Below are 11,671 nucleotides of genomic sequence, written 5' to 3' on the forward strand. Positions count from 1 at the left end.
AGCAGACACCATGGCTCAGCCGTATCCCCGCACTGCCCGGACCCCTCGATCCTACAAACACCCCCACCCTCCCCATTTTATGCAAGTGAGCATGCAAATGAGGGGCAGCTCTGAGCCCTACCATTGGCCAAGTGAACAATGCCCCCCCTCCAATTCACAATGGGTAGAATCCTGGCCAGTGCTGGTCACTGGGGTCCCTTTTGGTCCTCCCTTGACTTGGCCAGGGCAACCAGGCGTGATGGGTGCCTGCAAGGTTTGAAGACCTCCAGGACCCCTCACCCCTCCGGGATGCTCACCCTCCCAATGGAAATCTTCCACCCAACCTAAAAACTAGCATTTATTTCTCGGAGTATCACCCCAATCTCAAAAGTTTTGTCTCGCAGTTGCGCAACCGAGCCAAGTACGTGCAACATGTCCTGGGAGGCTTCTGGGCGAGCAGGAAATGAATGACAAGAAAATCCTTTGAAAGAGCATCTTTCCTCAACAGAAACTACCTCCACACCTCAGACCTCTGTCTGCCAGCTCGAAGACTGGCTGATTACTTAGTCAACAAATCCACATAGATACACCCTGCATTTTTCCTTCCCCATGCTTTACATACATAGCTCATTTTCATATCGACGTGTAAATGCTCACACATACACGCACCTCCCAGGTTTCTTTCAAGTTCCTCTGTGCACCGTCAAAAACACAGTTGATGTCCCCCACAAACATCTACCTGCTCTGATTCTGGAGGACCAAACCCTGACTTTTTTCCTCCTTTATTAAGAAAAACCAACGTTAAAACCAGAACACGATTATTTGAAGGCAAATAATTGTCCTTTCTTCCCCCATCCCACGCTGGCTGATTCCATTTGGTTTTCATCCCTCCTGCTGTCCTTCTCCAAGCTTCATGTCGTAATTGGTTTCAGGTAGAAACTCGGTTTCCAGTAATCTTCAGGGAAGCAGCAGACGGGAGCAGGAACATGGGAGGAACTCCTTTTGCAATTGGTGGTATGCATTGCTTATACTCAGATAATAAAACCTGTCATTTGGTGTTGATCCTAAAGCAACTTGTGAGTACACGCCTTAACCTAGCTCTTATAAAAACAAAATGAAACAAACCGTCCTCCCTCCAAAACCTCCAGCTGTCCTGGAACATGTGTACGTTACTGGTTTCATCATGTAATCCCCAAATCCCCCAAGAAGTATCATTGCTTCATATGAAGAGATAATACGTGTTGCTGGGTTTTCAGTGTAGACACCCACAGGTATCAGGAAAACAACCTGGTAATCACAAGCCAGTGAAAAATCAGACACAAACCAAGGGGTTTTTTTGCAGAAAAATAATGCCTTTGCCTTTTCCAAATGTTAAACCTGAATGAAACTGGTGGATTTTCTTAAATGGAGACGTGCTCTGGAACAAAAACCTCAGGAAAAACATGCAATCTTTTAGTTTTTCTTAGAAGGAAAGTTTCCACAAACGTTCGTCACCCAGTTTTGATGAGGACAAAGGGGAACTTGTGGACATCATGATGAAACTGGTGAACTGGATGCAAAGAATCAGGTCCTAATTTTGCCTTGATGTAGGCAGAGATACATCCTGGAATTAAAGACATCACCGTTTTGGAAGAGACTGAGCCCGTCAATGGCACAGCCAAGGTGATATTAAAAGCACAATGAACCTCCTTGGCCATCCCAGCAGCAACACTGAGAATATGGTTTTGGGGAAGATTAAATTCCCCCAGGACTGGGCTACCTGCAGGAGCAGGCAGAAGAAACGGGCCCACAAAGTCTCCGTCTTGCTAGAGAAACACACTCACACTCCATCAACCAGCACATTGCAAGACCCCCACACTTCTTCCAAGAAGATCCATTGAACATAGCACCACAAAACCCCAATGTCTATATCACAAGTCCACCAGAACCAAGAGATCCCATAGATGCAAATAGAATCATAGAATCATTAAGGTTGGAAAAGACCTCTAAGATCGTCGAGTCCAACCGTCAACCCAACCCCACCATGCCCACTAAACCATGTCCCTAAGCGCCTCATCTACACGTCTTTTAAATACCTCCAGGGATGGAGACTCCACCACTTCCCTGGGCAGCCTGTTCCAAGGCCTGACCGCTCTTTCAGGAAAGAAATTTTTCCTAATGCCCATCTAAATCTCCCCTGGCGCAACTTGAGGCCATTTCCAAATATATTCAGGGGTTCATACTGGGTGGCAAAGATGAAAACCCTGGTCATCGGTGGCTTAAGACATTTGTAAGCACCATTCCCCGAAGACCAGAGTCACCCAGAAGGAACTTAATTTGTGACTTTCTGAGAGCATGACTTCTTGGAAGGGGTGACGCTTGGGATGTCCATGCAATGCTCACAGTCCTGACCTTGCCATGGTTCTGCAATCCACTCTTCTGGGGCATTATTTAAAAGAGTAGACCAACGTAGCATCCTGGGTGGGCACCACCACCTGATCCTTCCAAAGCCCCACGTCCCTTGCCGTGATTCTCTAAGACTCTACTTGAACTTGGGGAGTCGGACTCAATGCTCCTTAGGTTTCCCTTCCACCTCAAGATGTTTTATGATTAAATTTAGTAAAAACCCACAATATTGTTGAGACCTGAATGGGACAGAGCACGGTGATGAGGTTGGCTCTGCACAGGAGCCTCGAGCTGTCGTAATCAAAGAACTAAAGGAAGCGGTACTGAAAGAAGACAGGAAAAAAAAAAAATACCAAAGCCGCACTGTGCTCTCAACTTTGCTGTCTGGGAAGAGACCCAGGCAACTAAAGACCAAACTTTTAATAGCACAAGGGAGTAAGTTTGCTTCTGCTTCGATGCACGTAGCTCTGGGCTCCGACGCAAGGAGAACTGAAAGCATTGCAGGGGGGGGCGGGAAAGGAGGATTTCAATAAGAAAGTAGTACTAAGAAGAGTCAATCGCTACTGAGGCTTGCAAAACCAGTTCCAGCAAAATGCTTTTCAAAGGAAGCCCCTTCTGTGAGGCTGGCGTCTGCCTTGGTGCTGGCATCACCCATCAGGCTCTGGGAAGTACCAACACTGAGTTTCATTTCCTCAATCAAATCAGCAAATCATCCGATTAACTGGAAAAAGACGGTCTTTAGGCATAAGGCAAAGGAGAGACGAGACAAGAAAGTTTGGAGGGGAAGGGTAGTTTGTGGTGGGTTTCTTTTTTTTTTTTTAGGGTTGGTTTTTTTTAGGAGCAGACCAGCCAAGGCGCCTACACAGAGTTGAGTGTGTCCATATGGTGGGTAAGATGTGGTGAACCAGCCAAGGGATGGTTCCTCAGGTCAGTTTATGGTGCTTTGGCAGGTCAAAGTTCTTCGTTCTGGAAAAATGCTGGTACAACTCACCCAGTTTTTGCCATTTCAGTGAAAGCGCCTGAGCTCTGAGTTCCCTCTATAGTAACAAAGAGAGGATCAAACCAAAAATGTGCAACACTTAAGAGTGTCCAATAGATGAACTGTCATCTGCAAATGCCCATTTTCATCCCCGGAAAGGGTATTTTTGGATGCTAGCTCAAATGTCTCCCTGGGATGCAGAATGAATTCCATGATATTTAGATAGGTTTAAATGGGTGCCCCTTTGTGCAACACAAGGAAGGAAAACAAACCTGATATTTCATTGCCGAGAAGTTCTCTGCCCTTCAGAGAGAAGGGTGAGGTCACCTTTACTGCATTCTGATAACCGTAACACTTCCCAAACTGACTGATGGCTGATGTCCGGTGGTGACACCGGTGAGTCAAGAAAAAAAACTCAACACAACTGCAGAGGAACTGGTTACATGCTCAACTGCTGCTTCCCCTTCTCATGACAAATCACACTTTGCCGTCTTCCGGGATTACTGATGGCAGAATTTTTTTTGAACCACCACAGCTGAGTTGCTTTTTTTTTTTTTTTTAACCCAGGGTATAAAATGAAAACAAATCTCAGCAGAGGACTTGTCTTCCTACTGGAACAATGGCTAGGATTGGTGAGTGACTCTCCCCTGAATCTTGAGTTGTCTCGCTGTTTTTTTCTGGTTTTCTTTCATCTTGGCCAGGTTTAGGGGTGGGGGTTTTGCCATCTGGTGGAACATCTGCCTTTTGTGTCGCCTCCTGACAGCGTAACCATAGACATCCCTTTCTTCAGCTAGGGTATTTCATGGTCATCTGGAGGTCAACTTTGCAGCACTGTGGGCAGTGGGAGAGCTCCCTTGCAAGTTTGGGGAGTGGGATGTTCCTAGTTGTGCAGGGAGAGATGGAATCTCCAGAGACCTTCCTGGAGGACACCACCTTGCATCAGGTTTGTGGTTTCTCCATGTCTAGCCACAACACAAGAAGGTCTGATGGAAGATGGAGATCCATCAGACGTTTCCAAGAGCTGGTCCCAATGCATTTGCTCTTCTCCCACGGAGAGCCTGATCTCCAAAAAGGATCTCCTTTGTCTTCCACATAGTCCATGGGTCTTTGGGGTTTGCATGCTGGGTGAGATGAGGGCAGTAAGACCGGCTGCTGGTTCTACACCGCTACGAACCCCACACGTGCCAAAAACGCAACTCAAGGACAGCATCCCTGGTCCTCAAGGAAGATCAGGGCAGCAGCAGCATCAGGCCAGGAAGGTTGGTGCAGCTTTATCAACATGATATCACTTTCTGCCATACTTTTGAAGAAGACAACCCTGCTATTTCCGGGCTAATTGTAGCAGATTTTTTTCTAATTATTTTTTACTGCCACGGTGTCTTCAAGAAGCTGGATCAGCTCTGTAGAAAGACCTGGTCTCAGGAGTTGGACTTAGGGCTCTCAGAAAGTCACCTGCAGGATAACAGCTCTGAGGTCTATCCACAGCAGGTCCACTTTGACCCAGGTTGTCTGCAGATCTAGGGCTGTTCCAGCAAAATTCCCCAGAGATTTTCCAGGAGTAAGAATTCCCCAGGGTGTGATTTCAAAAGCTTTTTTTTTTTTTTTTTTCTTTTTTTCCCTGGAAGGAATCTGGCAGTATGTGGGGGAAGGAAAAGAAAATGAAAGTTGTCCTGTAGTTATTCTGGAGAACAGAAACCAAAACTAGAAAAATCCCGGCGTGGTTTCTGTTCAAACTTCCTCTCCCTGGGAAAATATTAATATAACATTTTTGTGTCTGTTCTGGTAGAAATGGTTATTCTGAACGGGCTGCAGTCTGCCTGCTGTTCCCTATAAGTATCTCTGTTCCCTATAGGGTGTCTCCGAAACTAAATCCCTTTAAATAAAGAGAGGAGACCCATCACCTATCTTCATCTATCTAATCTGTCCATCTTTCTATATAATATTGTCTCCATCTATGCAATAGTCTCCATCTAGTCTGTCCATCTTTCTACACCATATTTGCTCCTCCCTCCACACTTCTACCCACTGCATCAAAAATGCCATGAATTTAAGGTAAGGGAAAGGGCAGTTGGGACAAGACGATTGCCTTAATTCTTTGCACGTGAATGACATTAATTACCATTCTTCTTTATAGAGTCTTTTGAGGTATTCAAAGGGGTCAAACTCCTTTGGGGAGCTCACCACAGCAGCTGCGCAAGCAGAACATGAGTATGAAAAAAGAAAATAATCTATGGGCTTGGTTTCTCCTTAAAAAAAAAAAAATCACATTCACTGACAGCGGTTGACGTCTGGCTGCGGTCATGAGAGACCTGCTGATGCCATGGATTTCATAATCACGCCGGTTGATTTGAAACAGATTTGCTAGATGTTCTTCTTCAGGGTTTGGACACCAAGATACTCAGAGCCAGTCTGTGCTGTCATCTCCCTCCCGGGCTGTCAGGAATGAACTTGCATGCTGATTACCAAATGCCTTCGTTGCATTATTTTCTTCTCTTCTTTTCTTCTCTCCCTAGTCCTCTTCCAAATACTCCTGCTAGTAGGTCTCCTAAGCGCAAAGAGGTTTCCATATTTCCCTGAATATTGCCTTCATGACAAAGACTACGAGGAACTGCTGAAGATCGTCAAAGATGGGCTAGAACCTGCAACTCATCCGGCAAAGGTGGTCATCGTCGGTGCAGGAATAAGCGGGCTTACAGCAGCGAAGTTGCTCCGCGATGCCGGCCACAGGGTAAGTAGTTGCAGGAGAGCTGCGAGTGCCGTTGGGTCTTGTTTTCCTACAGTGAAGATTCTTCAGCGTGGAGAGGGAGAAGGAAATGCAAGGGAGTGGATCACAGTGGTGGGAGAAGGAAGGAAAAGCAATTGGGCTCCAGTAATTTCATCTGATTTAGGCATGACTTTCAAAACCACAGGCGTGGACAGGAGGGGATAAGGGGAAGCTGTATGCAAAGCAAGTTGTTGAGATGCTCCCCAAATGAATGTAAGCAGCAAAGGTAAAAAGATGCAGTCGTCTTTCTCTGTTCCTAAGGGTTTTTGAGATCAGGCAGAGCTACAGCTGCCCTGGGACAGCCTTGGAGGCAGCGCTGCTGCGAGTTGGAGGTTGGACTAGACCCCTCCAGAGGCACCTCCAAGCCTCAACTTCTACACTTCTCCAACTTGTTGCAACTTGCAGCCCAACGGTGACATTCGTTGCTGTAGATCAACCAGCACAAGACTCACGAGTCCTTCAAATCCCACCTCGTTAAGGCAGCAGGTAGTCTGAGGATTTCAAAACTGTGTTGACCATCCCAAGGTGCTAGACAAAATTCAAACCCATGAGTTTCAAAGAAGGTTTCAAAGGGATGGAGGGACAGGTTGGTGCCTTCCTCTGGCTGTTTTCAAAACCCTGTTTTATCCTTCCAGCACAGGGAGTATCTGAACCAACACTAAGACCCTCTCACCAGAGAGTAGGTGTCCAAATGTGACACAGAAGTTAGGAACTGAGAAACTGCCCTGTAGGTAGAAGGATCTTGGCCAATACGGAGAGGGGGTTGGATCTACAGATAGTTCATTTGCCATCTGGAGGGGACCTGTCCCACCCCATGGGCCATAAATGCTGTTTGCCACAGTGCCTCTGAACTCGCTTTGTAGGTGGTTTGCTTAAAATCGTCATTGCTTGAACATCTGCAATCTCCACCCCATCCTTGTTTTTTAGGTTACCATTCTGGAAACGAGCAATCGGGTTGGTGGGCGGATCATGACGTACCGACCGGAGGGCCAGGACTGGTACGTGGAGTTGGGAGCCATGCGCCTGCCAGGCAAGCACAGGTAAGGCATTGTCCTTGTGAGGTCCAGATGAGGAACCAGCCCGTTTTGAGGAGCAAGGCTGTGGTTTGAGATGGGGCTGAGGACTTGGACATGGGTGTAGCACAGCAGGAGGAAGGAGCTGTCTGCCCCATCTCCCCCTCAGAGCTTATCATCTGCATAGAAGGGACAAAAACCACACGGTCACCTGCATGTGAGTTGGGAGAATGAAGGAAGACCTCTCAGCTCACTATCATGTCCGTGCGTGGCCAGACCTCTATTTTTGAAGTCACAACATCAGAAAATGGATGAATTTCCATCAGGTCTGATGGAGAGGGCATCCAACCTGGGCTCTGTGAGAGGGTGGAGTCAAACAAGGTTCAGTCATCAGCCAAAATGCTATGGGAAGAGGCTGTAGGCGACTCACCAACCACACCACATGCCAAGGAGAAGGGTCGGAGCCATAGGGAACCTCTGCCTCCTACTTCAACAGGGCATTGCTCTTACTCCCAGTTACATCCTTGTGCAACCAGTAGCTGGAGAAAGCATAAGCCGAAGGGCTCCTTTCTCCATAGCCCCATGGTTGCTGCACTGGGAGCAGGCAGGACAACTTCAAGCAGCAAAAACTAGAGTCGGCAGTGCCTTAAATAGCCACAATCGCTACTCACAAGCCAAAATAATACGTGGCTACGCCAACATAGTCAATGGGAAAATGTCCTTTTACGCTTCTGATGTTTTGGTGGCAGGGTTTTTGGGTTTGGTTGTTTCAAGCACTTGTCCCCATGTGCTCTCCTCTTTTCTAGGCTCGTCCGTGAATTCATTAGACAGTTTAACCTGAAGCTAAACCCATTCATCCAGACAGATGACAAGGCCTGGTACTTTGTGAATGGCACTCGGATAAGAGCGGAGGAAGTGGATAGAAACCCCAACATCCTAAACTACACGGTGAAACCATCAGAGAGAGGCAAGAGTGCCAGCCAGCTTTATAGAGAAGCACTAGAAAAGGTACGTGCCCATGGGGAAGGGATGCCACCTTCCAGCAATGTTGCTCATCCAAGGGACATTGAAGCTATTTCCTCTGAAGCTGTGATGGACCCTCACCTGCATGACGGGCTGAGGAAGACTCAACGATGAGTTGAGGAAGAGTAGGGTCCTTTCAGAATGAAAAGCAGAAAGGCTCATTCAGAAACTAGGGCAACTGATTGCAAAACTTTTTATACGCAAGACCTCCTTTCTCTGGAACAGATTCACCAAGACTTGGATGAAGCAGAAAATGCCACACCAAGGCATAACTTCCCAAAACTTAAAGCCCAAGCAGCAGGATCCACTAGTTCTAGCTCAGCTCCAGGGGTTACCAAACCCCAAGACCGAATACCCCAGATGCATCCTAGAGGAATTTGGGGCAACACTTTGGGAAATGTACTTTTTGTCATTAATATATCAGTATTTCCTCCCCAGGCTTTTACGAAGTTCCAGGCTACGGACTGCAAGAAATATCTAGCTAAACATGACTCCTTCTCCACCAAGGTAAAGGGCTGGGGCTTGAGAGTAAATTTAATCCCCCTAACGATAATAAACCTACATCCCTGCTTTGAGAAAGGATCGGAGTCACTCTAGTCTCTTCCTCCGTTGACACTTTCGGATGCCTTTTCCCTAATCAATGCTGACTTCTACTTAAAATGCCGAGAAAGGAGCAAGCATGACTGTTAGAGCAGTCTCATCACCTGGAAGTAGGAGAGAAGCAGTGGTGACTGGAAATGCTCTGGAAAGTCCTCCAGATTAGCCGTGTTCCTCCATCATGGGTCTCTTAATCAGACATGATGAAGTATCAAGCACTGGGGAGGATTTACTGAGCAATCCACTGCATTTTCATGTCATCCAGCTGTCTCAGACTGAGTACACCAAGCCACAAATCCCTTATTCATTCATCTCCAGAACTTCTGGCATGCTAAACCAGAGGAGACATTGATCCCCTGCAAGAAGCTACAAGACCTGCATTAAAAAAAAAAAAAAGCTTCTGGTCCAGGCTTTAAGCAGATCAGGAGCAGGAACAAGGCAGCAGGGCATGACTTTTGGCTTGGGATGTAAAGGGGACACATGCACTAACTGAGATAATGACATCAGACTATGTCTTCTTCCTGGCTTTCCTAGGAGTATTTGATTAAAGTAGGAAATCTAAGCCGAGGAGCAGTGCAGATGATCGGTGACTTGTTGAATGAGGACTCTGGATTTTATCTGTCCTTCCTTGCCTCGCTGTGGGATTTTGATATCTTCTCTAACGAGAGGTAAGACCCCTGTGGCAAACCCCATTTTGTGCTGGTCTAGAGCAATCCAGCAGAAGAGGAAATTTCAGTGGCATTTAGATGTCTGAATGGCAATCGCTCCTGACTCAAAGGGCCACCAAGCTCTGTTAGCATCTCTAGAAGACGTCAGGTTTTACAGTTCCTAAACCCCAATGTCCTGCCCTCACCTCTTGCTTCTTCTTCCTTCCAGTTTTGACGAAATCACAGGGGGGTTTGACCGACTGCCCAAAGCCTTCCACAAAGCGTTGCCCAGTGTCATCCGGTTCAATTGCACGGTGGAGAAAATCATGACTAAGGGAAACAAAGTCCGTGTGTTTTACCGCGCTCCGGACACTCTGGCCCCAACCATAGTAACCGCAGATTACGTCCTTGTCACATCCACCGCCAAAGCCACCAGGCACATCCAATTCCTGCCACCGCTCTCTCCTCCAAAGACCCACGCCCTGCGCTCCATCCACTATGCAAGCGCCTCCAAAATAGCCTTGGCTTGCTCCGAGAAGTTCTGGGAGAAGGATGGCATCCGAGGAGGACAGTCCATCACTGACCGCCCTTCCCGGTTTATCTACTACCCCAGCCACAACTTCTCCAGCGGAGTGGGCGTGATCCTGGCTTCCTACACCTGGAATGACGATGCTGAGTTTTTCCTGCCTCTCACGGATGAGAAGTGCCTGGATGTGGTCCTCCAAGACCTGTCAGATATCCACCAAGTGAGCAAGGAGTACCTGCAATACACCTGCGACCAGTACGTGATCCAGAAGTGGCAGCTGGACAAACACGCCCTGGGGGCGTTTGCTGCCTTCACCCCTTACCAGTTCGTCGACTACTCGCAGGCTCTCTTCGAGCACGAGGGCAGGGTACATTTTGCAGGAGAACACGCGGCTCAGCCTCACGCCTGGATCGACACCTCCATGAAATCGGCCGTCAGGGCTGCGAGCAACATCCACCACGACAGCGGCGAAGCCCGGACGCTGAACAAGGAGGAGGAGCGGGAGCAGACGGGGAGTTTCTTGCAGAAGGAAGATCTCTGAGCTGAGCTTGCTGGATGCCACCAGCGCGGTTTGAAGGCAATTTTGGTGGCGTAAATCTGTTTCTTTCCAAGCAAAGTCAGCGAGAGGACATCAGCGGCTAAGGCTTTAAAGAAAAAACTCAAAGAGCACTGGCTGTCACCAGACAGGACTAATAACTACCTGGTTAAACACTTAATGAGGATAGGAGGGAGTACTAAAAAAGTGATGTCTAAGTAGGTTTTGCAGCTCTAGTATTACCCTGGCTCCGACACACTGCAGTAATTTCTAATTTATTTATGTACAAAGTACTTCAGGAAATGACCAAGATGGAATAAAGTTGGGTATCTCTCGGTTCTTTGTGTCTGAGGTGCCTTCATCTCTCCGCAGAAAGAAGTCTCATCACATATAAATCGTCTCATCTCACTTCAGCCATTTAGAAACTCATCACCCATCAGCCGGGCCTTCCTCCCCTTCCAAGGAGTCATCATCTCCTTTGCGTAACCCAACACAACCACTCCTAACACCCACAGGTACCAGTCTCCCACCTCCACGGTCTCTTCTACCCATCTCCCGTCTAGCTGAGCTCAAAGCATGGCCAACACCAAGTTATAGAGATAGATCTAACGTTGTGAACATAAAAAGCAAGTCCAGAAGTAATATAGCCTGTGTACAGAGATGGTAATGGCTTTTACTAGGAGTTTCTGCCCTCACCAGTCATTGTTGTCCTAAATTTCATAGGCTTGGAAACTCAATCTGTGCTGCAGGTGGTTTTTTTCAGATTATTGGAAGGATATCGATAAAGTAATTCCTATCCTAGGGATAGGACGAGAGGAAATGGCCTCAAGTTGCACCAGGGAGGTTTAGATTGGACATGAGGAAAAAATCTCTTCACTGAAAGAGTGGTCAGGCCTTGGAACAGGCTGCCCAGGGAAGTGGTGGAGTCACCATCCCTGGAGGGATTTAAAAGACGTGTAGATGAGGTGCTTAGGGACATGGTTTAGTGGGCATGGTGGTGTTGGGTTGACGGTTGGACTTGATGGTCCTAGAGGTCTTTTCCAACCTTAATGATTCCATGATTCTATGAAAGAAGCAAAAGGAAAACCAAGACCAGCTGCTCAGTACATCACACCAGACCTTCGCTGCAGTCACTTAGCTGCTTTGCATATGATTCATCTCGCTTTCCACCAAACGCAAACCTGCCTCTTGACCTTTTCCCATAAAACACAACCCTGCCTCTT

The 11,671-nt window shown here is 47.4% G+C and overlaps 1 protein-coding gene across 1 annotated transcript; it reads left to right on the plus strand.

The window, feature by feature from the left end:
* The first annotated feature begins 5,795 nt into the window (after window positions 1–5,795).
* Window positions 5,796–10,454, plus strand: IL4I1 (interleukin 4 induced 1). Its single transcript, XM_009584652.1, has 6 exons — window positions 5,796–6,071; window positions 7,035–7,147; window positions 7,927–8,128; window positions 8,582–8,650; window positions 9,275–9,408; window positions 9,617–10,454. The coding sequence occupies exons 1-6, from the start codon at window positions 5,796–5,798 to the stop codon at window positions 10,452–10,454; spliced, it is 1,632 nt and encodes a 543-aa protein (XP_009582947.1).
* Window positions 10,455–11,671: the final 1,217 nt, after the last annotated feature.

The sequence above is a fragment of the Fulmarus glacialis genome, unplaced genomic scaffold (genome assembly GCF_000690835.1).
Source record: "Fulmarus glacialis isolate BGI_N327 unplaced genomic scaffold, ASM69083v1 scaffold17189, whole genome shotgun sequence".
NCBI classification, from domain to species: Eukaryota; Metazoa; Chordata; class Aves; order Procellariiformes; family Procellariidae; genus Fulmarus; species Fulmarus glacialis.

Bases quoted from the DNA above. Each gene is read 5' to 3' on its own strand.
- IL4I1 (XM_009584652.1), top strand. From the start codon at position 5,796: ATGCTGATTACCAAATGCCTTCGTTGCATTATTTTCTTCTCTTCTTTT. The intron at 8,129-8,581 runs GTACGTGCCCAT...TTTCCTCCCCAG, and splicing joins ATAGAGAAGCACTAGAAAAG to GCTTTTACGAAGTTCCAGGC. The intron at 8,651-9,274 runs GTAAAGGGCTGG...TGGCTTTCCTAG, and splicing joins ATGACTCCTTCTCCACCAAG to GAGTATTTGATTAAAGTAGG.